The following is a 27,858-nucleotide window of genomic DNA, read 5'->3' as shown; positions in this document are numbered from 1 at the left end:
CCCACTGCTGTCGCAACTTCTCCAGGCAGCAGTAGCAGTAACAGCAGCAGCAGTAGCCCACTCTTGATGCATGACTCATTCATTGCTCATTATCATCCCACTCTCATTTCATCCTTGCCAGGCTCCCCCTGCTTGGATATCTGATGGAGATGGCTGTGGGAGTGGGGGCGGGGTGGTGGCTACTATAAAGCCTGCGTCTTCATGCTGTGATTGGCTGGTGGGATCTATTTAATCTGCTGTGACTACTACAGGGTCCGCCCCCGTTCTCCTCCCCCTCAGTCAGCATCCACACACACAGTACTGTGTCTGTGTTCCAGAGAGAATATCAGCTCTGCGCCGGGAGGAGAGGATTAGCGCCAACACTCAGCTCATCTGCATACACGTTTTCTGAGAACCACATGAGCATCCACCTCTTTTGTATAAAAACTGGCACTCCTATCACAGAGGCTGCACTCCATCTACTGTCACTCCTGTGAGAGGATTTACTAAGGACTACTGTTACATCCTTTTTCATCATACTCAGTGATTTTCAGACTCTTCTTATAGTGTGAATTTTTTTAAAATTTCAATTGTGACGTCTCTAATACTGGCACAATGCAAGTGACAGTATCTGAAGTGGACTTGCCCTGAGCATCAAGGAGTTTTTCTTTAATCGTTTTGGACTTTTCAGTTGGGTTTGTGTCTTCATCTGGCTTTGGGAGACTGCAGCAGAAGCAGCAGCAGAAGCAGAATGCCATCTAGAGAGTCCTACGAGGTTTGCAAGGAAGAGAAGTCCCTGGTGCAAAAGGCCAAGCGTGAGGCCAATCAGGAGGATATTTTGGCGGCGGCTCTGGGGATGAGGATGGGGCCACAGAAACCTCCAGCCACTTTCTGGCAACCGCTGAAACTATTTGCCTATTCACAGCTCACCTCACTGGTCCGCAGAGCCACACTGAAAGAAAGCGACCGGACATCAAAATCTGAGAAAGTCCACAACTTTAAGGTGAGTTTTGCCTGAAGGACTGGTGCTAAGTGTTGTGATCTGTACAATGTTGTTTAATTTCATCATGTGTGGCCGGGGGGGGGGGGGGGGGGGGGGGGTTTCCTCTGTGAGTGATGGGAGAAGAGAGAGTGTTCCTGAGGGGGAGAAGGGGATAAAACACAGAGCTGTTTTGGTCTGGCCAGTGAGCCTTTATCAAAAGAAAATCTGTTGGGTGGTCTGTGGACCTCTGTGGTTAGTTTGAGCACCAGATGGACAGATTAGGCTGATGGAGAGGGGAAACAGTGGAGGAGTGTTTCCCTGTTTGGCTCAGCCTCACTCTCCTAGTTTGTCTAGTTAATGGGATGGGGAGCAGGAAGAAAATAATTACCTTCAAAGGATCTCAAACTGCTGATGCTCACCATCTCTTTTTGGCGGCTTTGTTCTCAAAAATTGCTGAATATTGCATATCGACATTTTAAAGGTGCAGTTTCTGTTTTAAAGCCATTTTATCCATTTTATTTGGATTCGTGATTAAAACAGTATAAATACATGTCCAAATATTACTCATAAGGCAGTGTAACAACATCCTGGAATGCGTTGAATTTGTTAATGCAAACTGATCAGATGTTGACACTTTAATTACTGTTTTTACCATCTGATAACTTTCTGGAAGACATTAGTAGTGATTTTACAACATCACCGTTTATGCAGAGCGATACTCTTCAGAAAATTACAGTTCTTTTTTAACCTAACAGCCTCTTCTATCAGGAAACATGGGGAGCTGTGGCTGGCTCTCATTCCCAGAGGCCTCCCTGATTGGCTGGGCTGTTGTTACCTGGTGCAGCATGGGGTTTTCCTTTCTGCACAAGCAAAGGCGACTCTGTAGTGTTTCTACAGTAAATTTCCCTGACAACTCACAAGTGTGAAGTGAAGTGTCAAAACCTAGTGTGCGATGATGGCAAAGCCTCAGCAGGTCGTAGTCACAGCTGCATCCACCTCAGTGGTGTCAGTTTGAAGGTGTGTTAAAACAACAATCCACCTCCACACACATAATCCTCCCCTTCTGCCTCATTTAAGATGGCAACACCTATGGGTGTCCGGGCCAACGAAAGAGGAGGATGAGGCGTCTCTGGAGTAAATACCTGCAGCTTCCCACTGCTCTGTCTTTTCCTTGTCACTGCACTTCATGGCTAATATCTGTCACTGTCCTCTTCTGTGTTTTAGGTTCATACCTTTCGGGGGCCTCACTGGTGTGAACACTGCGCCAGCTTCATGTGGGGACTCATGGCCCAGGGGGTCAAATGTGCAGGTACACCTTAACTCTTACATAAACTGCCTGATCATTTCACAGCATTTTCCATTTATAATCACTGGGTACAAAGTGAGCATTACAGTTTATAGGTTAGTTGGTTTTCAGTGCATCTGGTGATGGATTATTGAGTATTAGTGTGAATGAAATCCCTCCAACGGTTTGTGTGCCAGCTTAGTTGTATAATAAAATGAAACGAGGGCCCTGTTATCGTGATGTAACACATACTTAAGGTGATGTTACAACACTTTGCTCTACTTTTCTCCGGAAAAATTGGTTCAAACAAGCAGAAAAATAATATATGCCCTTATTTCAGTAACATGGTTATGGGTTCTAAACGAATGAAGAGTAATGAGTATCTATATTTTCATGCATCTGACAAAGAAGGCTGTTCTTTCTCTATGATTTTGTAAATTAATTCAGTCATTATGTCCTATATTTAAAGTTTTAATAATTTTAGTCTCTGTTGTATTCCTTAATTAAACATACCCACATCAAATCAGACCTATTGTTGCAATCTCCCAACAATAACAGCATGATAATTTTTATTTTCTCTTCAGATTACTGTTTAACTGTAGCTTTTATGAGAATTTGTTTCACATCACCTAACAGTGTTATGATATATTGTGATGTGTGTCTTTGATATTTTATAGATGAAACAAAGTGTGCCACACAGCTTTGCTATTAAATATTAATGTGCTGGTTTTAAAAGCTGACAACAATAGAAGAAGCCACATATGTTCACAGCCATTCCTTTTAGATTTTTTTTTTTTTTTTTTTTTTTTTGCCATTCCTTCACATTCGACCACAGCTACTAGAATCTAGGGCAGTAAAGTCTCACAAGATGATCAAATTTGCATACGAAAAAATGTTCTCCCACCCCCTTTTTTATTGTATGTGTGAACTGTTTTTGGCCGAGTGCCAGAAAGCCAGCCTCTGCTAGTGCTTGTTGTGCCACATTTCCTCATCAGAGTACGCCCCCCAGCCTCATCCCATCATGCCCATGAAGGAAAACAAAGCTGGCATGTCTCTTTAATGAGGAGCAGAGCTCGGAGCGTGGGGAAAGAGCTCTGTTTCCACACACATTAAAATTCAGCGGCTTCAACCAAAGAGCTAGGTCATGCAGCTCAACCCCTATTTAACTTAAATGCTCGGCAGAAAACCTAAAACCATTTTACAAATAAGACTGGTCCTATATTTTTCAAGTTCCAGTCGGTTTCAGGTGAGCTGGTTTCAGATGGTGTCCAGAGTAGTGGAGTTAGACGTGGTGCTAATGTGCTGATTAGAAACCACCATTAAACCTCTCCTCAGAGCCCTTTAGCCAAAACTGAGTAAAGCCCATCCGCGGTGAAATCTCTTCACCATAGCAACAGAGACAGGGTTGACGGTGCAGTAAAGCAGCATCCTCAGTCTCCTGGCTCCTTGGGTCCCATGGGGGCCACTGCTTCACCCTCACCCGCCCCACCTGGGACCCAGGGCCATGAATGTGCACACATAAAGACAACAGCAGCCCAGCAAACCTGCATGTGATGACAGAGCCTGTTCTATTACAGCGCCTGTCTCATATCCTTAAGAGAATCATCTCTTAAAGTAATTACATTTCTGCATCAATGCATATAAATGCAGGTTGCCTGAATTTCTCCAGGGACCCATATTAATCAAAATATTGTCTGCAGCCCTTCAGAAGCATAGGGCTTTTCCTTTCAAGTTGTTTTTTTTTTTGTTTAAAATTGAAAATTGGCAATTATTCCAAGGGACCAAAACGTTCTTTATAATTTTTTTATGACTTGAGAATCAAAACCACGCGTCATTTGTCAAAAGAGAACCTCTCAGAACTTGGAAAATGCTGAAAAGATCTGAGCGCTTGAAGAGCTGCCCCATTTTAGGCTGGGAAACTAGGTCTAGTGTAGCCTACAGCGCCTGAATTGCTGCTTCCACAGCCTTTGTGTATGAGCTCGGATTTGGAAAAGAATGGAGCGCGCAGCAGCGTTGACTGTCCCTCCTGCAGGCCACAGTGTTTTCAGTGCTCTTCCAGTTCCTTTCAGGCATCTCTGTTACAAAGCAGGGCTGGGGTCTCTCTCTTTCCCTGCATCTGCTCTTCACGGGCTCCTCTGTTCCCGACAAGGTGAATCCTGCCCTCGAACAGCTGTGCCTCAGGCCTCATCCACTGTGACTAAAGACAAAGTGCAATGGGGGATACTTACACCGACTAATGTGCTGCTTGAACACCCAGCGAGCTACATCCTAAAGCAGAAAATATCATTAAAAATAGAGCAAATCAGTCTTTCTTTTGAACAGCAAGAAATCATTGATGGATGAATGTAATTTCCTATGCTTTATTACTGTTTTCTTATGCTATTTTGATGAATAAATGGTTGCATCCAGAGGTGACTTTGGTTTTATCCAGTGCTCAAGGACACTCCAATGCCACAACTGGCAGAAAGAGAAGGGCTCTCCAGTGGTTTTGTGACATTGAAGGGGCCAAATATTGATCAAGGGGATTAATGCTGTTCTGCAAGCCAAAACACATGACAGTCCAACCAAACACTATTAACATAGTGATGTGAAAATGATTAATAGCCTTCAGTTCAGATATACAATGCTAGTACTTCAGGAAATCCCTGTTTATTTGGTTGGAAAAGCTCATATCAGACATCACTATCACTATTATTCTGTTTTCAAGCTACATGAATATGTGGATTAAACCTGCTGTGCTTCTCTCTACAGACTGCGGCTTGAATGTCCACAAACAATGCTCAAATCTGGTTCCCAACGACTGTAAACCCGACCTGAGACACATCCGTAGAGTGTACAGCTGCGACCTCACGACCCTGGTGAAAGCTTATAATACAGCCCGACCCATGGTGGTGGACATGTGCATACGAGAAATCGAGTCAAGAGGTCAGTGTGTGACTCAAACGACCTGCAGGTTAAAAAGATAATATTCCCTGAGACATGATAAATGCAAATTTGATGTGCTGTAAAGCTATAAAACTGGGTGGCAACAATTCCAATTAGCTAAGTGGATATTTTTCTCTAAAGGACATGAGCTGAAATCATGCAACTGGGACATTAAAAGGAAAATAAGTCAGTCAAGCCTATGTCTGGTCAGTTAATCAGTATCAGATGTTTTGCTTTTATTAACAGAAAAGCTAAATTCTCAACCCTTTGAGAATTTCCGGTTTTCTTCCATTATATAGAGCATCATCTATACACTGCAGAAAAAGACAGCAAAAAGAAGACAAAAATGAGCAAAACTCTATATCAAAATCTATTAAATTTTACTTATCAATGTTTCTTAAAATCTGAATAAAATGCACCAATTGTGAAATTCTTGGACAATACCAACAGTGAAAATAAAACTGATACCAAAACCAGTATTCATTGCTTGGCTAATCCCAAAATCTTTGTTAGTTTCTTTGTGTTTATTTAGCTTTTGCTGCCATTTTCCCCACTTTTGCACAAGAAAAACAAAGAAATCTTCATTAAAAAACAGCTTTCAGCACAATACCTCTGAATAAAATCATACAAATTTATGAAACAACTATTAATACAACAAAACCGGTAAAATAATCCTGTGCCACTGGTGAAATGTTGTCTTATTTGTCAATAGCTGACCAGTGATGGCTGATACAGTTTAGCTTATTAGATTATTTATTACAAGCAATGAAAACACAGCTATGTTACAGTGACTTAATGCTGATGAATTGAAATGCTCATTCATAAATATGCAAAACATTGTTTTAGTTTGTTACTGCTATAACTCAATATTAACCAGAACATCTGATTAAAACAACATTAGATATATGTTCTTAAAATAAGATGATGATGATGATGATGATGATAAAATGGGAAACATGGCTGATAAGACTATTTTTCCTCTCTCACTTCCCAAATTCAAGCCTGTTTGTTGAACTTTTAGACCACAAGTCAGTCAGATTTTATTACTGAGTTAATGTTCTTCGGGTGCAGTTGTGATTGAGACAGCTGATGAGAGTCTGGTAATTGTAAAAGCGTAATGAGAAATACATTACTCTGTTTCCTGCTGCCTTAGCTGATTGAATTTCAGTTAAATCATTCAGCTATGTAGGAAACTCATTGTCTGCCTTCTAATACACATCTGTAGCTAAGTTTGATTTATGTCTTTATTATTTTGCCCAGTGATGCAGAAAACTATTTGCATCTACCCATGTTATTCCATTGTGTCACATTGTGGCTATTCTATCCTTAATTTTTTTTATGCATATTTAAGAGTTTTAATGGCATTTCCTAAATTACCCAAGGCGATACATGCAGGTGAATTTTTCTACATTACCGCTGACAGCCTTGACAGTGTCTGAAAGATTGTTTATTTCATGTATTTTTTTTTTGTTTGTTTGTTTTTTTCCAAGGACTCAAGTCTGAAGGCCTCTACAGAATATCTGGATTCAGTGATTCGGTCGAAGAAGTCAAGACAGCATTTGACAAAGGTTTGTGTGTCTTTCATAGATTAATGTCAGCTTACAACACGACGACTGACATTGCGTGCTTACATATGCTTACATAACACACACAGAACATTTGAGATTAATGGGAAACTGACACATTTTTTGAAGGGATTACTGTCCATCTGGTTGTGTAGATTCTATCCTGACATGTCCATCTTATGCAGGGTTTCACAGTATGGACAGGGGCAGTCTCAGGGGATACAATCCATGAATGTAGTCTGAGCCTTATCTGTAGAAAAAAAAAAAAACTCTTCTGCTGTGTTGGGATTCAGTAGCGGACTTAGTGAGAATGAGCCTGTCTTGGCCCTGACCAGTGTGAATTTTAACTGTAAGAAAAACCCTGCAGCAGTGGGCTAAACTCTTAGCCAGATCCGCATGTGGGAGATCATCCATGACAGAGTGTCATTCCAGCTCACAGCACTGTGATGTTCAGTCTGCCAGCACAAGTAGGCCATGGCCTGCTCTGGAAAGCATGCATAACTCAGGAAAAGTCAGAATAAAAGAGGCGAGGCGAATGATAGCAACCACTTTGCAAGATACAGAGCAAGAGTAGATTTTTTTTTCTACCCGCGGTTACAGGATCTCTTTATTCCTGAGTTCACAGTGTGATGTGAAAGTGCTGATGTTACCCTCTTTTGTGTAAAAGCTCCTCTTTTCTCCTCTTACTTATTTTACAGATGGTGAGAAGACAGACATCTCAGTGAACGCCTATGAAGACATCAATATCATCACAGGAGCTCTGAAAATGTACCTCAGGGAGCTGCCTGTTCCCGTCATCTCATATGACGCATACCCCAGATTTATCGAGGCTGCAAGTAAGTCACAATTCGACAAATTATTTAGATTTTACTGCCCCAATGGGGGGTAGGAGGCCAAACAGTGATTGTTTAGCTTTGCAGTCTTTGCTTCATTGAGTCATAAAACAAATCACTTTATAGGCATTAATGCATTAGCATGTTTTTTGCAGAAGTTGCTTTTCTGGATAAAGTCAAACAAGAGTCAAAGAAAAATAGTAAATCCTTGTAGAATATTGACAAATATTGAATAATCATCAGAAATTAATCATGTTTGGTTTTTGAGATTTTGATATTTGACATTTCTGGTTAAAATTATAGTAAATTTGCTTTTGAAGTGAAATTGAGGTGTTATTTAATTATAGGTTTTCAAGGTGTAATTATCTCACTGCAGAACACAATCCTTTGTTGTTAGTGTAGTAAAAGCTTTTTTATGAGCAGAACTGTTAAAATGCAGCCTTATACAGCTGACTCCACCAGATTTCCTCTCAGAGACTAATGGTTTTTATTACCTCACAGGAAATAACCACAGTTTTTTAGTCCCTGATTTTATTCGCCGGTGTCAGCGAATATATTCTGCCCACCTGAACAGTATGCTGTTTTCTGTTTCCAGAACTCACAGACCCAGAAAAGAAGCTTGAAGCCTTCCGTGAGGCTCTCGCTCTGCTGCCTCAGTCACACAGTGAGACTCTGAAGTACCTCATGGCGCACTTGAAAAGGTCAGCCTCCAGTTAAACTAAAGAAACTGATTTGTTTCTGGGATCAGTGCGTTTTTCTAACCTGATGTGTATTTCCAGGGTGACACAAAATGAAAACTTCAACCTGATGAATGCTGAGAACCTCGCCATCGTTTTCGGGCCCACCCTCATGCGTGCACCGAACCTGGACGCCATAACTGCACTCAACGACATCCGCTACCAGAGGCAGGTGGTGGAGGTGCTCATTAAAAATCAAGATGTGCTCTTCTAAACACACAATGGGACTTTTATAGATCAGCTGACTAATCATTCTCTTGTGTAAATACTTGAATGACTGTTTGTATTACATTGATAAATTTTTTAATGCCCTGTGTATGGACTATTTCTGACCAGACATCTACCCCCCCACCCCACCCTCTACTGGGTGTGGACGTTGAACCTTACACTTGTACTTATTCTTTGTTTCCCCATTTTTGTCGGGGATTTCTATAAACTGACAGACCAGCATGCATGGTGCGAGGTCTTTGTTTTCCGTTCCTTTGTAGTCGTAACCCAGCATGTGTTCAAAATCATGTAGCGTTGTGACTTAAGTTTCGTCTGTTCTGTAGTAGTTATAGTTCACGGCTGCCTACTGAGCAGTTATTTCTGTGAAACTCAATGTAAAAATAAGCTACTGATTTTTATGATGCTGTATTTTTTTATCTTCTCAACTGTTTTTATGTAACCTGCAGTTTCTAGATACATGGGCTTTTGAGCCTTTCTCTTACCGTGTTCACATTGGTGCATATGCCTGACCTTAACATTTATATTATGTTATAAACAGCATTATTTGTGAATTTAAGTTTTACTGTAATGTTTTGTACACAACATGTGCATGATCACTTTAATTTATTAAACCTTCCTGGGGGAAATGAAGAGTTACATGAGTCATGTGACCTGTCATGATGAACATCAACATTAAATCTGTGTCAAATTAAGCTTTTGAGTGTTTTGTTGCAACCAATAGTACTTATACAGCAACAGAAAATGTAACTCAAATACTCTATTAACTTATGTTTGAATAATTTTACAGTACCCAGATTGTTGTGGAAATTATATTGAAAAATCTAATTAAACCCATAAGGATGTAATACAGTATTTTTATGTTTTCCCATGAAATGACTGCGACAATGTGATTTATTCTGGACATATAAAGTGTAACTAGGACTCAGTATGTAATCATTGAACCTGGTCAAAGGTGATTACTGGTGTGTATAAACAGGAATAAAAAGAGGAATGTATCTGAAAATGCAATTATTCCAACTTTATGGACAACAGTGTATATACAGTCGTGGAAAAAATGATTAGGCCATCAAAAGCTGTCAAAAGCAATGGTTATGCAATCAAGTACTAACTCCTGTGGGTATCATGTGACTAAAACGGAAAAGAAAACATAGAATGCCTAAAAGCACTGTTTTTGGCAGTACAATGACATAGCTATTGATGTAAGAACTGAAGTGATTTTGGTTATTATCAAGAAAACCAAATCACCTCTTAAATTAAACTCCTATGTGCTGTTTTTGTTGTTATCATTGTATTTGTCCAAACAAATGTACCTTTAGTTGTACTAGGCATTAAAATGAACAAGAAACTAAAGAAAACAACGGTGGTCTAATAATTTATTCCACGACTGTATGTGTGATATGTTTGCAAATTAGCATTGTTTTTGTCTCTTTGGGAAAACAAAAAAAGAATATCATCACTTATTTTCTTTCTGTTTAATGCCACCTAAAAATAACAGTTCATATTTGTGGCTGCAAGATGACATCCCTAATGAATGACTGTTTGTCCTTCCTTTCCATATTTACAGTGACATGTTTTGCCTAGAAGTCACGCAACACATGACGTGTATAAACCCTTCCAACCACACGTCACTCACACTGATTTGCTGTGAGATTAAAACCAAACATACAACACCTAAGGCAACACCACTTGGGAGCTGGTTAATTACTGGGTGTATGTGCAAACAATGTCATACAAAATCCATGCATTTTCACATTAATTACCCACAGGTTATGACTTTCCAAGCAATTTTCCACAACCAGCCATTGGTGGATCGTTAAATCACAGGTTAAACCTTGTAAAAAAATAAATAAATAAAAATAAAATGTAATTGCGCATCAACATTTGGTATAAATCCTATTTTTGCAGTAGGGCTGTAGACACGTATAGACAGGTTGCATGTCATATTGTCTGGAGCTTTTTATTCAGCCGTACAATGCATGTTTGTGCTTCAGATTTCCCCACAAAGCACCTGAGAAGCAATCCCTTCTTGACATATAATCACTCGGGTTTTGTGACCACATCACGTTGAGTTAATGTAAGCCACATTCAGACTTGTCTCTGGTGATTGTCTGGCAAAATTGGATTTTCATCCAACCGTTTAGCCTCCCCCACTATTATCATCCATTTTAAATATATCATACCTTCATCTACATTAAGCATTGACTGTGAAAGGAGGTAAACCACACCAATAAAGCAATCGGGCTCTCTATCTGTCGGGTAAAATGCTGTGATAACACCATCCTGGAGTAATGTCTTCTAAATGTATTGTGCGGTGGATGCGCCATATTCACAGTAATGAGCCTAAATTTGAAAGTCTGTGATCCATGAGATAACTGACCTTTCTCTGTTGACTGGATGATAATGCTTTTTTTCCTGCAGAAGCCTGACCTGAATACATTAGAAAGACTGAGATATAGAGAAATGATGGGAGACTCACTTCATACTGTTTAATTCATACGTTCTCTGCTTTTGTTTCACTGTTGTGCATTAATACTGCCCTGCTTTGAACCAAAAGGGGAAATTATTTTAAAATTATATTAAACAACTGGTAAAACTGAAAAAAAAAGAGGTCATTTGATTTTTTATATAAGAACATTATATAAAATAGAGGATATATAGCACACACAATGCGCATCCTAATCTTCTCTATGAGTACTCTAATCCCTCTTTACTGAAGCATGAACATCCTGTACCTTGTCCAGTTTTCATCCATCCCCTGCAGATGTAACACAGACACTTCCATTCAGATTCAATGAACATTTTAATCGCTTGTAGAGCAAATATAAAACACAGTTCATGGTTCCTCTTGAGGCTGAAATCACAGTGTGGAGCTTCAGAGATTTAACACTGGACTAAAAAAAAACAAAAAACAAAAACTGGTTGACCGGGCACCATAAGCTGTGGTTCATGGTATAAATTCAGGTGGTCTGACTTATTGGAAAAAGGGGGTGGGTTGAGACAAATCTCTCTTAATTCAGACATTGCCAAAATGGTCATTTGTCTCTAAGTGAGATGAATGAGGATAGCGGTTGAGTGACTGGCTGATTGAACGGACCGGGGATGTGAGGAAATTGAGTTGCCTGACCCATCACAGGCCTCGTAGGGTGGGGTGGGCAAAGAGGGGAGAGACGGGTGTAACACCTGCCCTCTGATAAGAACAATGCAGTTTAGAAGTCTGAATATTCTGTGTATTTTAATTTAACAAAGCCACAGAAACACTGCTAGAAATGTTTTATAAGTAAGTAGAATAACACATCCTAGGATATTACAATGGAAATCGGCTAAAATTTGCTTAGAGGTCTTATTTATGTCTTTGTGCATAAGAAATCAACATAAGTGAATCCCCAAAAGGAACTTTGTGTTGGTAAATGCAAGTTATGCAAATTTACAGGATTTCAGTTCTGTTGCACCATGTTGATGGTCATATGAACTATGTTTTCAGGTCAAAAATGTCCAGTTTCATCACAATTAATGCTATATTTTCATGTAACAAATGGCAAAGTTATATTTTAATTGAATTTACCTGAAAAACAAATATTCTATTCTTTTATATTCCCCAATTTTTCTTACCACATTATATACTACATATCACGTTTTATTTTTACAGGTTGCAATATGGAGTACGGTGCTGATCCATCCTGCTTATGTTACGCCAATACATTAAGAATGTGACACGTCACTTTTTAAATCAACAGTTTTATAATAATAAGCATTTTTATAAAGAAATAACAATTCTATATCAGTATTTACTCTTTAGTATGATGATAAACTATACAATAAATAATTCTGATACTAGTTTTTGCACAGGGATCATTTGTGGAAACGGTGACATGGCTGCTGAGCATCAGTATGATGGGATCCGTAACAACCATGTCACATCTGTCCACTGCCACATTTTGTGTTTTTGTGTCAGCTGGTATTGTTTTAGATCCACAATACTAACACTTATGAATAAGAGGAGAATTAGCAATAGTAAGTATATAAGTTTATTCCTAATAAAGTACTGGTACTGACCAGATCATCATGGGTAATGTCACGTCCGTCCACCAGCAAAAGTTTTCACATACACGTGCTATTCAAAATCCAATATTTCTGAAAATAGAGCTTCCACTGTCAAATAATATCAGTAGTCTGTGCACAAATGTATTAGCATTATTTCAACACAGTTCTATGCATTTCGGACAATTTTTTTTAATTTTTTTTGACAAAAATGGCCACTCATTTAACCCCCTAAGTAAATTTTAGCCGAAATGTATTTTGGACACATACAAAAGAAGAAAACCTACAAATGAGTGGAGATGGTTAAGAATAAAACATATTCTATATTCTCTGAAAAAGAAACTGTCAATCCCATGGGGCCTGAATTCGCAGCTGAAAAGGAGGTTGTTTAGAACTTTTTCATTCCCACTCTCTCTCCATAAGTTAATAATTATTTATCCATTCCAAAGTGATTTCTATTTTTGATCAGTATTCTAATTGAACTAATTTTGCTTTGTTTCCTTAGATATTATTATCATTGATATTTAAAAATATTATAATTTATTGACATTCATGTGAGTTTCTCCGTTTAAAATACATTCCTAACTTTCAATATTATTATAACTACTTTGTTTATGTGTTGCAGCATTGCTTGAAAAGACAGAGCTTTAGGGAAAAAACAAAACAAAAAAACAAAACAAAACTCAATATACAGCATAAAACAACCTAAATGAGGATTTTTTTTTTTTTTGCATGAGCACACAATATGAAGGCACTGAAATATGAAAAAAACAAAACAAAACCTTTGCATCTCCCCCTCATGGTTTCAATTCAGTTTTAACCCTTAAAGACCTGGACTTATTTCTAACCTTTTACCTTTTAGTATTATATTATCCTCTGTATTTTGCTTTTGTCATTGAAAATCAGGCATTTCTTCCATATTTCATTTACTAATTTTGTAGATTTTATGGTAAATTCAAAGGTTATTATATCCAATGAGAAGACACTGAAGACAAAGTGGCTTTTTCAGCTAAATATTTCTTTAATTTATTATAAAAACAAGCATCTACAACTACTGTCATTTGTTAAACTACATGGATTTTATTAGTGATTTAATGGTGCAGAACATGATGGTGTTTCCACATTCACTACAGAGTCTGTTGATGTCCAAATGGATCATAGCTGATGATGCAGAAAAAATGAGAAACTGCATTTTATCTAAATTATTTACACGTATTTATAGGATTAGTGGATCAAAAGTTATTAAACATTTTAGATCAGTAGAAGTGTTTGGTTGCCTGTAGTTGTTCAGGACTTTGAGGGTTAAACTGTTAAAAACTGTGTTCCCCAGAGCTCCTTAAACTCTCTGAACAAATTTGCATCTGAATGATTCATTTAAGTCTGTTAAGTTGTTCTTTTTTCAACCCAGTATGTTCTTTTTTCCTTTTCCATTTGCTCTATTCATCTTTTTCTTATTCTTTTGGGAGTTTGTGGAATTTTCCATGTCATGTTTTAGTCTGCAAATGTTACATCATGTGTCAGCTGTCCTTTCTTTATCTTCTAAAAACAGAACTTAAATAGATAAAACAGAATCTGTGTAAAATCTGCAAGATAAATAAATTACAGATATACTGTATACCTAAATAAATGTGTCTATTTGTGATGATTAACCCATAAAGACCCAGTGCTACTTTTGTGGCAGTTCCCAAATGAATTTTTCTCTATATTTTTCTTTATATTTAACCTTTCTTAAGTGATTTATCTCCATTTATTACAATATTATCCTCTGTATTTTGTTTTGTTTTGTTTTTTTCAGTAAAAATCATGTATTTTCCTATACTTAATTTACTCATCATGTAGATGGTCATAAAAGCAGATTAAATTTGATGGCTATTTTATCAGAAACAGAGAAAAGTGAAGAAAAAGTGATTTTTGTCAGCAAATGTATCATTGGAAAAAATCAAAATCTCATCAAGTGTATTTTTTTTAAATTTCTAGTCACAATATTCCATCACACTTAAACTAAGACATAATCACCTAAAGAGTAACTTTTCAGTGAGATATAAAGAACTTATTTTTAGACAATAGGTCTTAAAAAACTTATTTCAAGAAATCTTACCAAGATAATTTTCACTTGTTCCATTGGATGATTTTTTAAAAATCTTGAATTAAGCAAAAAACAAACAAACAAACAAACAAATCTTGAATTAAGTGAAAATAATCTGCCAATGGAACAAGTGAAAATTATCTTGATAAGATTTCTTGAAATAAGATTTTCAAGATCTATTGTCTAAAAATAAGTTCTTATATCTCACTGAAAAGTTATTCTTTAGGTGATTATGTCTTATTTGAAGTGTGATGAGATATTTTGACTTGAAATGAGAAAAATACACTTGGTAAGATTTAGATTTTCGCAGTGCAAATGGGTCATATCTGATGGCTATGAAAAGATGACAACCTGCATTTTACACCGATTATTTACATGAATTGATAGAATTAATGGGTCAAGAGCAATTAAACAGTTTATATCAGTAGATGGTTTGGTTTGATTTTGGATGTTTGGGTCTTATCTGTGCATTTTGGTCATGTTCTGTCATCAGTTTATCAGGTCATATGAGGTAAAGCTGCTATATGGACCTGGAGGTGAGACTAAGACTGGTCATTAATGTCTAGAATAGATTTTAATCAAGAGCCAACACATGAAAAGTCTTGTATTTATCACGTACTGTATACAGATTCATTATTAAATTGGGAAACATGAGCGATACAAGACAAACTGAGGCCACAGAGCATGTGTTGTGTCTTTGCACCTCGAGGTTGTGTGTGGCCAAGTTCACGATGGGATATTTCAGTGCAGGATTACTCTGGTATGTTGATCTTATAACAGATGACAAACTATGTGGCCCTCTCAGATGACACGCATTGGCAGTCAGTCACTCACATCCGCTGTCAGACAATAACAACACGTCTGCCAGTGCACAGCTTGGAGGTGGTACAGTAAGTCATTTGCCAGCGCTGAAAGAATGTTTTAGGTGGGTCAAACCTTCTTAATTGTGCGGTGGTCAACGCTCAACGTGTTGAAGTCGGATATTGGTTTTGGATGCCTGGGTTTATTGGCAATGACTACTTTACTTTTCATTTTTCATCTATTAATTCTAGCAGGTAAGAACTTATTTTCAACCAAACAAATGTGTGTGTTTTTAATAAGATGTAGTTTTTTTAAAGCATAGCAGCATGAAAAAACTTAGGATTTTAAGGAATAAAACCACTAAATCCTCTTTTTTTAAAAAACAATATTTAATCAAACTCATCTCATATCAGTGTGGGATGATGATTTCACCAATAACAAGCTTTTTTTTTGCAACTTACAATTTTGTGCAAACCAGATTTGATTGACAAGGACATGTGCGCTCTTTGCATTTTGCTCTCACCACATTTAATCACCTGCACAGCCGCTTCTCTCAGTTTTACTGGGCTGAATGTCTGCAGGTTTACTGGACCGCACAAACAACATGTTGCTGCAAAATGACTTTCTTCTCAAGGTCAGACAAAAAATGAAAGGGGATCCTGCTCTGGCTTGTGTCAGATGTGTAAGGGGAAATAGCGTAAAAATATCTCTATTAACAACCGTTACAAGGGGGGGGGGGGGGGGGCTATCACATGTTGAAATAAACCATTGCCAAATTTAGACCTCAAATCAACACAGTGAGTTTATCTGCAAAGACACATGCATGCTGATTTTTCCCTGAAGGCTTTATAGGTTTGAGAACGCAGTTGTTTTGTGGTGTTTTACCAACCTGGAAACTAGTCCATAACATGTTTTCATTCAAAAACACACTCATAATCACAAAAATTCAATCACTGCTTCTAAATACATGAGTTAAACCTTAGAAATGACCCAAAAAAGCATCTTATCAGCAGCACGTACAAAGGTTTAAGTAAGGTGGTCAAATTACACATGTATGTTCACACTGCTATATATTCTTACACCTGTAGTATCTGACACTTGTCACATCTATTTTCAACTCATGTTAAACAAACTAAAATCAAGTATCAGGTGTTCTTAAAGCAACAACCGCACTGGCCCACCGTTTCTATTTTCCAAAACAGTCAAAGAAAGTCAGTTGAGGTCATAAGAATCATGTCACTGTAAATCCTGAGAGGAGAACTCATTGGTAGACGAACAAAACGCTGCATGACACATGATGTATGTTCGCTTTAGGCGCCGCCACGGCCTCCACAGATGAAACACGACTGGTCAAAACCCTTTTCACCGGCTACAATAAGGTTGTCCGTCCCGTCACTCACTTCAAGGACCCGGTGGTTGTAACTGTGGGCCTTCAGCTCATCCAGCTCATCAGTGTGGTGAGGTCTCATGTTAAATTATATCACACCATCTGGACGAAGATTCACTGTCATCAAGTGTCTAAACGCATCTACATTTACAGGATGAGGTCAACCAGATCGTCAGCAGCAACGTACGACTGAAGCAGGTTGATGCATTCATTAATATGTACAGATATAGATGGATGTTTATGCAGTTTTGTTTGTTTTTGCAAAGAAACATCATATTGTGAAGAGCTTTAATGGACATACATAGAAAGAAAAGCAGAAGTGCCTCATTGTAAACATCCCAGATATGAAAAATTAAGTCCACTGAAGTAAATAAACATGTTCAACATTATATGTTCTATGATTAGAAACAATACCGATTATGGGAATGTTGGGCACAGTACTTATATGTGTACTATTTTTCTCTGTCATCATACTTTAGCTCTGAATCTAGATGCATTTTTGAAGATTATCTGTTAGGTTCTATAATACTTTAATGATTTCTTCTTTGTTTTACACCAATCCACACCTCTTTAGGGAAATTAATTAAACCCATTTCAAGTGAAGTTATTAAAGTGACTGTAAATAGAGTGAAGCCTTTTACTCTTCTGTGGTATTGAGATGATGTAAAGCAAACAAAGACCATTTTACAGTGAGGTTCTCTTAGGAGGAACTGTGCTTTGAGGAATATATTATCTTTACAAAACATGCCAGCATGTTTAATGAGTACCATTATTGTCTGGTGGGTTCTACTCTACATTATTTGTGATATGAACAGACATTGCTCTCTATTTTGTATTGTTCTGAGTGTCCGTGTCTGTTTTTTCAGCAATGGAAAGATGTGAACTTGCAGTGGAACCCAGAGGATTACGGTGGAATCAAAAAGATCAGAATTCCCTCCACTGACATTTGGCGACCTGATCTGGTTCTCTACAACAAGTATGTTATCAAACTGTAACTCAACCATGTCATCTCCTTGTTTTTCTTCCTAAAACCCTTTTGTTAAATGCTTCATGTGATTTAAAGCATCCATATATCCAGAAACAAATCACATAGCACCTGTCAGTGATGTATTGAATCACACTTTCCTATACTCCAGTATGCGGTGTGTGAAAGCTCACATTTCATCAGGCTAAATCTGGCCTCAGTATTGCGGGTGCCCCCCTCGCACCATATGCTGTGTCTGACACACTGCTGTTTTTTCCCTGACAACCAGCTCAGCTGCCACAACAACTTGTGCCAAGCTGAGCTCTGGTTGGCTGCGCTCATGACTGCAGCGCCGATGCATCCTCAGGCACTGATGATGTCCCCCTGTGTTAACATTTAACTTATCATCTCCCTGTTGATGCTTCCTGTGTTTGTCTGTGCCCACAGCGCTGATGGTGACTTCGCCATTGTTCATGAGACCAAAGTGCTGCTGGAGCACACGGGGATGATCACATGGAACCCACCCGCCATCTTTAAGAGCTACTGTGAAATTATTGTGCTGCATTTCCCCTTTGACCTCCAGAACTGCAGTATGAAGCTTGGAACCTGGACGTACGATGGAAACTTGGTCGTCGTCAACCCAGTAATAACCTGATGAAACTGAAAGAAATGATATAGCTACAGCATCATATGGAACACATTATATATTCAAATGCATGAAAAATAAGTTCATCTCAAAGCACCGCAGTATGAAATGAGCCAAACTATAAAGGAAGACCAAGACAAACTAAAAAAACCCCATACTTTAAAGTAGAGCTTGAAAACATTATCACATAAAAGATTTCTATATCTGTCATCACTGATGATTATCACAATCAATCAAATCATTATTTCTTAAAATTGCAGAAATTAGTCAGTTTTTAAAAAAAATGGATTTAAAGTATGTATGAGAAGCAGATCAAGTGCAAAAAATGAAATAAAAAACATAATGAAATGAAAATGACCTTAAAGAAAAGAAGCAAGGCAAGTCAAAAGAAAGCCCATACAGTCCCTGATGTCATTTAGTGTTTATTTTGGTTCATTTTTATTCAAACAGATTTAAAAAAAAATATGGTTATTACTGATTTTAAAGTCTTCTTTATGGTTATAACATGACAAACATTGGCCAAATGACAAAATATTTCAGAAATCTAGAGGTAGGAAAGTCAGAACAGTTAGAATGATATAGAATATGCAAGTAGAATTTAGTAAAATTACATTGCAGAATTGCATTATTGAAACATTTTGTACATTGAGGCTGAAATGTAAACATAAATCATCCAAAGACAATAGGAAAATGTGTATCACAATAATGATAATAAGCACAATGTAGAAATATATCACAATTATCAGTGATTGAATCACCTTCCATAAAGGTTCAGTGTGGAGGATTCACACATGCTTCTTTATGTACATGAAGCTGTGTTAGAGTCTGTCATTTGTTGACATTTAGTTGACACTTTAAAGCCAACACCTGTCTACTTTTCTTACATCCACATACTGTTTTCTATGTAGAGGATTCAGGTTGTTTTTTTTCCACAATAATCCTTACGCTCAATCCTGAATCCTTCATTGCTTCTTGTCTGTTCCTCTACATCTGCACCAGTGCGCAAAACTACAGCTGTCAAAAAAATGCAGTCACATACTGTAAAAAAAAACCCAATAACACAGACTCCATGTAGGCACGTCCATGGAACCTTTAAAACAGTGGTTTCCAACCTTTTTTGGCTCGTGACCCCATTTTAACATCACAAATTTCTGGCGACCCCAGATATTCAAAACTGAGATTTTTTTTTGTTACTAAATTTAATTTGTTTTTGATCATGTCATAGTTTGCTATATTATTTTGCAAATAAATGTTAATTTTAGACACCATTTAGGGTATATATTATTATGGACAGAGGCAGAAAAGCCAGGTGTAGATTACTGCACAAAGTGAGAATTTTATTTTCCTTGGTCAGGATATGTACAGTCAGTCCAGCTTGGATTTACAAGGCTGACAATTAATGCTGAACAAACAAGAACTCAAACTGTGAATTATCAAAGAGCTGCAGCATCTGAAACCGACCACAATGAACATTTGAAAGATAAACAGTACCACAGTGCTTCAGTTTCAGCTTCACAGTTTGTCATGTCTTTTAGGTATTGTGATTGTTTCTCGCAACTCACCATATATTTTTTATTTGTAATTTTTTTTTTTTTTTTTTTTTTTTTATCAATTTCTAGAAATTTCAGACGAACCAATTTGAATTCCAGGCATCCCCACGTGGGGTCCTGACCTCAAGGTTGAAAAACACTGCTTTAAACTGTTGTACAGTTTAGTGTGCAGTACAAGTATTAAAAATAGGAGACAGTTATAAATTAAAACATGAACTATAACAAAGAATAATAAAAAAAAAATATAGAGATAAATACAGCAGATATGAATGGAAAATCATAACTTAATCCCTTTTATTTCACTTCCTCTCACAGGACAGTGACCGTCCAGACTTAAGTCACTTCATGGAAAGTGGGGAGTGGGTGATGAAGGATTTCCGCAGCTGGAAGCACTGGGTCTACTATGCCTGCTGCCCAGAAACCCCTTACCTGGACATCACCTACCACTTCCTCATGCTGCGCCTTCCCCTCTACTTCATCGTCAACGTGATCATTCCCTGTATGCTCTTCTCCTTCCTCACTGGACTTGTTTTCTATCTTCCTACAGACTCTGGTATGTAAATAATTCCTACACATTTATTAATTTCAAAGAGACTTATGAGCAGGGGCATAGATGTCGACAGTGCAGACAGTGCAGCTGCACCGGGGCCCTTGGGGTGGAGACATGGAGACACTAGACAGGGACGGCGACTGGGGGACACACCTGTGTTAAAGAACATCCTACTACACATTTTTAAAGCTACAGTGCTTGATAGTTTTTTTTGCAGTTACCAGGAAAAAAATCTTTACATTATTAATTTTTACATTAATTCTTTTGATTTGGACATATAGGAAAGAGATGCTTTTGCAAAGGTGTTCATTTTTGATTTTAGTGATTTTCCCATTATTTTAGGTCTAACTGTTAAATATCTATTTTTGTGGAAACTTCTAAATTTTTCCTCTACATTTAACTTTCTATAAGTCATTTATCAACATCAGGTGTTTTCATTTACTTTCTTTAGTGATTATCTTGATGTTCACAAAAGCAAGTAAATTCAAAGGTTATATCAAGACAGAGAAAAGTGAAGAAACAATGACTTTTTTTAAACAAAATATAACATTTACTCAACATAAAAACAAGTTTCTACAACCACTGTTAATTCTCAAACTAGATTGGTTTTATTGGTGAATCAACGCAGCAGAACATGTTGTTTTCACATTCTACAGACCCCCAGAATGTCCAAATGATGCCACTGAAAAGCTAAAAAAACTGCATTTTGTCAGAATTATTCCAATGTATTGATAGGATTAGGGGTTCAAAAGTTATTTAAAATTTTATTTCAGTAGATGTTGCATTTGCTATTGATCTCCATGAAAAGAACAATCTACCATGTTTTTTTTTCATGAATTTGTTGTGAAATCCTCTCAACCTATAAAGAATATTATATCCTTGTTTTGCATAAAGAACAAAAACGACATAAAACCTATTAAGTAAATCAAATCAATTAATACTCATTAATAATATAATACTCATTTTGTTATACAGAGATAAGCACAGTTGCTTACCTAATATGTTGATTTATAACATGCAGTGAGATCATAACTACATAACTAGGCTAGACAAAAAAGACAAAGGGTTTCACTCTTTGGATTCACTGCTTAGTAGTTCAATTTCATGGTTCTGCTTTTTTTAATAAGCAACAAAAATGACACATTTTACATACAGTATGTAAAGTACTAAATAAAAACACAACTCATTCTGTGTTGATTATATACAGTATGTCTCTGTGCCTAAAGTTAATTTTGTGCTATGTATTAACTGGATGCTTCATTACTGTCCATGTGCATTTCAAAACACTTACATTTCCCGTTGCCATCCTTTTTCCACACCATTAAGACTGCCAGACGTACTGCCAGAAATGCAAATGTACTGAATTTCTCTCATTATTTTCCTTTACGTTCTGTGGTTTACAAACTAGACATGTTGTTGGACTTAAGGATCCAGCTCAGTTCAGTTCAGTTCATTTCAGTTCAAGTCCCACTGTGAAATTTTATTTACAAAAGAGACATGTCCAAAACAGTGAGATAAAAAGCAAGTTTACTAGTGTGGCATTTCAGTCAGCATAGATGATGTTAAATGTCATCCATGTTTAATCCATAATCGACTGTATCTGGAGAGGCACAGTATAATTATGCAGCAGAAGGCACACGTAAAAAAAAAAAAAAACAACAGAAGTGCTTTACTGCAAATGATCGAACAGACCTTATTCCGACTTTCTGTTTATTATCATAATTTTAGCTGACAGCATGTTGGACAAATCTGCCTCTTTAAGTGTGAGCTGTCCTTTTTTGGCGGCTTCAGGAGCTCCACCACAACTGTGCACATCTGGCAACATTCCCAGTGTGTAGGTCTGCCTCATTACCCAGGGTCCCTCTGTGCTGTCATGTCTGAAAGCAGGCCTTTGCTTTAATGTATTATACATCACTTGATCTCTGATTCTGATATGACTGCTGACAGGATTCTGAGGAGGAGAAGCTGGTGCCAAAAGATGCTCTCTCTGGGATAACTGTTCTTACTGAGCAACAGAAACAACATGTCTTGCATTCTGTTTGTGTGGAACCGTGTCAGACACTGTTTACTTCCTCTATTGTTTGTGTTACGGATACAAAAAGTTCCCACTCTTTTTTGAATGCGACTTTGGTTGTTTGAGTGAACAATGGCTTTCAACTCTAAAAGCCGATTCCTGATGGAAAGCCAAGAGAAGGGAATGGACTCGAAGATAAGACGTTCATAGAAATAGCTCTCCCTTGTGGCAGTATAATAAGATTGCGTGTTGTTTTCATGTCTGAACCAGCAGACTGTTTAATGAGGCAACTCTGTTTACCCAGGATCACAACAATTATACCCATTTAACACATCTGATATATGTATATGTGTGTAAATAGCACACTACTTTTTATTTTATAGTATTGAGCACATTTAACATTCTAATTTCCTTTAAATAAAATGTACTTCTTGCAACATCACTATTATAATTTCACATTTTTACAGATTTCTCCAATATTTAACTGGCTTTACAAAATACATCACAAAACAGACATTTAGATTTTATATTCACTAAAGTTTCAGGCTAAATTTCAGCAGAAGAAATTACAATGTATTGAAGTAAATGTCTTTTTGTTGTAAGTGGATTTATTGCCACTCTATTTCATCACATCTGTTAATGGACACAAAATGCATGTAATTGGTATAAATAGCAAACGCCACAGTTGGAAATGTTTAACCCTTCATAGGGCACTCATAGAAATACTCTGAAAGTAAAAATTTCAACCTTAGTGTGTTATTGGAGGACATAACAAGACAGTTATTTTTGTGAAATGTTTCAAAATCTTTTATTGTTATGTAAAAAATCAAGGTCAGTGAAGTTACTATATTTGGTTCCTTACTCGTAAGCTGCAAAACAAAACAAACAAACAAACAAACAAAAAAAGTCCAAGAGTCAATATAAAAAAATGCAAGAAGAACACATGTAAGGTTAAAGGGGCATGTATTTTATAACATCCGAACATCACTTTTAGAACATTAGACCAACATAAGTGCTGATCCAGACACGTGTCCATTATTACACATTCTCCCTTTGAACATCATTCCTTACATCAGTACCATTACTTCATGGTACCTAACAAAGCAGGTACACTCACTGTTCATGCAGAGGTGGACCTTACAGACCCTGTAGACCACATTGGATCTGAGACTGTTGCCTCACTGTCCTCACTGTAACTGTTGCTGTCACTGTTTTGTAATGCATGTGGAAACTACCAAAAATAGTCACTTGCCCGATAAAGGGTTAAACAAAGGTGGAAATTGAAATAAACTGAAATCTTTTACTTTAACAAGTGTAAAATACTCTACACAACATCATATAGTTTGATTTTAATTGTCACAAAACTGGTTGACAATTAATCAGCAAGTGATTTTAATGCATTTAATTTAATGTAATGTCTGTTCAAATGACCTCGAGTATATGTTATTCAAGGGAATATTGCCGGTATTTATTCCTTTGTCTCTGTGTTAAAGTCTGACATGCTGTTTGTTAATCGTTTTGACATAAATTACTTTGTTTTGATGCTCCTGTATGCTGCACATGCGCAGCCAAACAACATTTTCTCTTATTACATTTTGGTGTTTGATTGATAGCATTTTGGATCTCACCTGAAATCACTGAACTCTGAAGAAAAAAGATATAATTTGGTGAATCCTACATCTACGTTTTATGGCTATCCTACTCTGGTGCTGAACCCCTAATGATTTATTATCACCCCAGACTGACGAGCATCAGCCTGGTGTTGATGGATCATTTTTTATATTACACTGCGTCTGTACCTCCTGCTGTTTTTGTGAATAACTAAACACTGCATGTTGTGTGTCTCAGGAGAGAAGATGACTCTGAGCATCTCCGTCTTGTTGTCCCTGACTGTGTTCCTCCTGGTCATTGTGGAGCTGATCCCCTCCACTTCCAGCGCTGTACCCCTCATTGGGAAGTACATGCTCTTCACCATGGTCTTCGTCATTGCCTCCATCATCATTACTGTCATTGTCATCAACACCCACCATCGCTCCCCAAGTACCCATACAATGCCTGACTGGGTCCGCAAGGTGAGCACATAGCAACAGAGACTCCATTTCATCATTTTTATTGAAAAGCAGAATGACTACAGCTGAACCATGCTCACTCTCTCTCTCTGGGTAAACCTCTGAGACAGCCTCATGTGTTTTATCCTTTGCTGTATACTGTCATCTAGTGGTAGCAGAGAGACTTTCCTTTCTGTTTATTACTCTGCCCACAGAAGGGGAGGCAAAGGGTGTTGTTTTTGGTTCGGTTTTATTTGTTTGTTAACACTCTTGCAGCAAAACTATTGATTGAATTCATACCAAATTTGGCTTATATATTGCCAGTGACCCAGAATTACATTACAATTTGGGAACAGTAGGTTAAAGTTCACATTTTTTATAAATGTTTCAAATCTTTTTTTCCCCCATTTACTTATAATGGGCGAAATTTCAAATGTCTATAGCAGCAAAACTGTGGGTTGAATTCATACTAAATTTGGTATAAGGATTGCCAGTGACCAGAATGAATGCCATTATATTTTGGGAAAAATAGGTCAAAGTTTAAATTTTTTATGAATTTTTAAATTCTTTTTTTTTGGCCATGTACTTACAATGGATGAAATTTCAAATGTTTGTTGCAGCAAAACTATCAGTTGAATTCATACCAAATTTGGTTTATGTATTGCCAGTGACCCAGAATAGATGTGATTACATTTTGGGAAAAGTAAGTCAAAGTTAAAATTTTGTATGAATTTTTTACATCTTTTTTTTCTCCCATCTACTTATAAAAGGCAAAATTTCACATGTCAATAAAAACATCAATTTTGTTTCAATTTACTTCAGACTTGGCACATATATAGAGGCAGCTGATATGCTGACATCAGCACATGCATAGACATGATGACATCAGCTGGATCCATGCCAAAATAAGCTACAACATGGTCGAGGGCCGGGGTTTGTGGTGCCTGGTACCACTTGTTACTTTGGTTATTGCTGTTGTCATGACCCTGTGCATATTTTCTGTCTCTTATGGCAGGTTTTTATTGAAACTATCCCCAACATCATGTTCTTCTCAACAATGAAGCGTCCAGGGAAGGAAAAGCAGAATAAAAGTATCTATGGTGGTGATTTTGAGATCTCAGACATCTCAGGGAACCAGGTCTCCTCTGTCCCCTACCAGTCACCTATCACCAAGAATCCTGATGTCCGCAGTGCTATAGAGGGAGTCAAATACATTGCAGAGACCATGAAGTCAGACGAGGAGTCCAACAATGTAATCCTTCACATGTCAAAATATAATTAATGAGTCTAAGCATTAATCTGAAATGAGTCCTGATCATCATGAGTCATATCCTCTATCAATTCTCTCTTTTTTTCAGGCTGCTGAGGAGTGGAAATTCGTAGCCATGGTGCTGGACCACATCCTGCTGTGTGTCTTCATGGCTGTGTGTCTCATTGGTACATTAGGCGTGTTCGCAGGTCGCCTCATTGAGCTGAGCATGCTCTGAAGTCCTGTAGTTCTTTTACTGGTTTGACTTGTTGCTTGTTAATCATTGTGAAATGTATTACCTTTTGTTTTAAAGCTACTGTATAATACAAACACTGCCATTTGACATTTTCTGTAACGCCTGTTTTACCTGTCACTTGTTTTTCCTGTTTGGGTGCTTTTTGTTGTTTGATTATTCATATGTGTCTATGTGCAAAATTATGTTTAATATTTTAACATTTGTTCGTTTGGCTGATTACTTGGGAAGAATCATACTGGAATATTGTACTCTTTTCCTTGACTTGTTTATTGGGAACAACTGAATAAAACAGATTTTCAGTTTTCAGGTTGGATAATTTAGCAGCGTACCAGAATTAAGCTTAATGGATACTATTTTATTTTATTTCTCTTACCCTATTGAACAGAACCAGTAGCAATATCATCCTTCCAGCCAGTGAAGTGATGGATTTACATAGAAAATGTTTACGTGCATGTATTCCTGACACTTATCAATTTCATATTCAAATACAGCACATATCACATGCAAATTATTTGCATTTGCATGCTTGGAGACAAAGCCAAACAAAAATATTATTTTTAAGTAATCCAATGATTTCAGTCCGGTGCACTTATATTGTTTATTTTTGGTGGGAGCCTGGCTCTACAAGCTGGAAATATTTGTACAGGATATAAACTTCATAACTGCTTTTTAAAAGTAGGTCTACCTCTGTCTATGTCTACTATAATAACAGTAATAACAATGAGAGACTTATCTAATCAAAGAATAAATAAACTGACCCTGATGGTGTGATGGGCACAGATTAGACAATGTTTTGAAGAGTGGCATTGTTGCTTTTTTTATAATTAGATTATATGATTTTATTAGTCTAATATAAGGTTTAGGTAGCTGTTGCTCTACCAATAGAACAAGAACAGATGACTCCGTGTTCAACACTTTTGCCACCCTCAAAAACTGTTGGAATTTATGAAGGAAAACATTAACACACTAACTTATCTTATTTTTTAATTTATATTAAATATCATCACTCAACTAATGTAAATAATCCCTACTAGGTCCTGCTTTAAATATAGTTCCTTCATCCACAGACATAAAAAAATCCAAAATAAATAACTAATAGCTTTTTACATCTATAATGCAAGTGATTCTTTCTTTTCAGACAAATTAAATGCTTGAAAATTCACTCATTCCACACAATTCATTCTGATCACATGAGTCATTTCAGAATTGGGGGGTATGTTTCGCGTCTCCCAGATTCACCCTTTGTTTTTTCTCCCCAGACAAATCTTTATTGAATCAGTTTTTAATAATACTACTAATTGAATCAAACTTTAACAAATATTAATGCTTTTTGTTTATTTTTGACAAAGTGTATACAGAAAATATTAGCCTAAGAGGTCCCACCCCATCCACAATTGACTGTCTTCGACTCAGGATTCATACATTGAACTTGAATTACAATGAATTTAATATAATTTTCTTTTTTTTTGTGCTCACTCTAATGACATCAATAAAATCAAAATGCACAGAATATCTATTTTCTGTATTATATGAAATTTCAGTATCAAATAAATGTTTTTTTGTGTGTTTATACGTTCTGGTCAACTCTGTTATCTCTGTTCTAAAACTCCATAAAAATCTCTAAAGCATTCATATAAAAACATGAGACCTGCATGTTGTGATGTCACTTCCTCTGGCAGAAAACATGTTGAAGGCAGTAAGGTATATCATTTTTCTTCTCCCATTATTTTGTACA

General features: G+C 37.1%; 2 protein-coding genes across 2 annotated transcripts; both read left to right on the top strand.

The window, feature by feature from the left end:
- Positions 1-259: 259 nt before the first annotated feature.
- On the top strand, positions 260-9,226 carry chn1 (chimerin 1). The gene is made up of 7 exons (XM_030124941.1): positions 260-982; positions 2,186-2,270; positions 4,998-5,171; positions 6,662-6,739; positions 7,435-7,572; positions 8,165-8,270; positions 8,349-9,226. The coding sequence occupies exons 1-7, from the start codon at positions 731-733 to the stop codon at positions 8,518-8,520; spliced, it is 1,005 nt and encodes a 334-aa protein (XP_029980801.1). The 5' UTR covers positions 260-730; the 3' UTR covers positions 8,521-9,226.
- A 6,275-nt stretch (positions 9,227-15,501) lies between these two features.
- On the top strand, positions 15,502-26,688 carry LOC115412428 (acetylcholine receptor subunit alpha-like). The gene is made up of 9 exons (XM_030124949.1): positions 15,502-15,713; positions 16,774-16,916; positions 17,000-17,044; positions 17,713-17,822; positions 18,258-18,453; positions 20,322-20,559; positions 24,419-24,642; positions 25,634-25,870; positions 25,977-26,688. Exons 1-9 carry the CDS (start codon positions 15,671-15,673, stop codon positions 26,103-26,105), a joined length of 1,365 nt encoding a protein of 454 aa, XP_029980809.1. The 5' UTR covers positions 15,502-15,670; the 3' UTR covers positions 26,106-26,688.
- The last annotated feature ends 1,170 nt before the right edge of the window (positions 26,689-27,858 follow it).

This window comes from Sphaeramia orbicularis, chromosome 21 (genome assembly GCF_902148855.1).
Source record: "Sphaeramia orbicularis chromosome 21, fSphaOr1.1, whole genome shotgun sequence".
NCBI lineage: Eukaryota > Metazoa > Chordata > Actinopteri > Kurtiformes > Apogonidae > Sphaeramia > Sphaeramia orbicularis.
The sequence above is the reverse complement of the archived record's forward strand: the minus strand, read 5'-3'. Positions and strand labels throughout refer to the sequence as shown.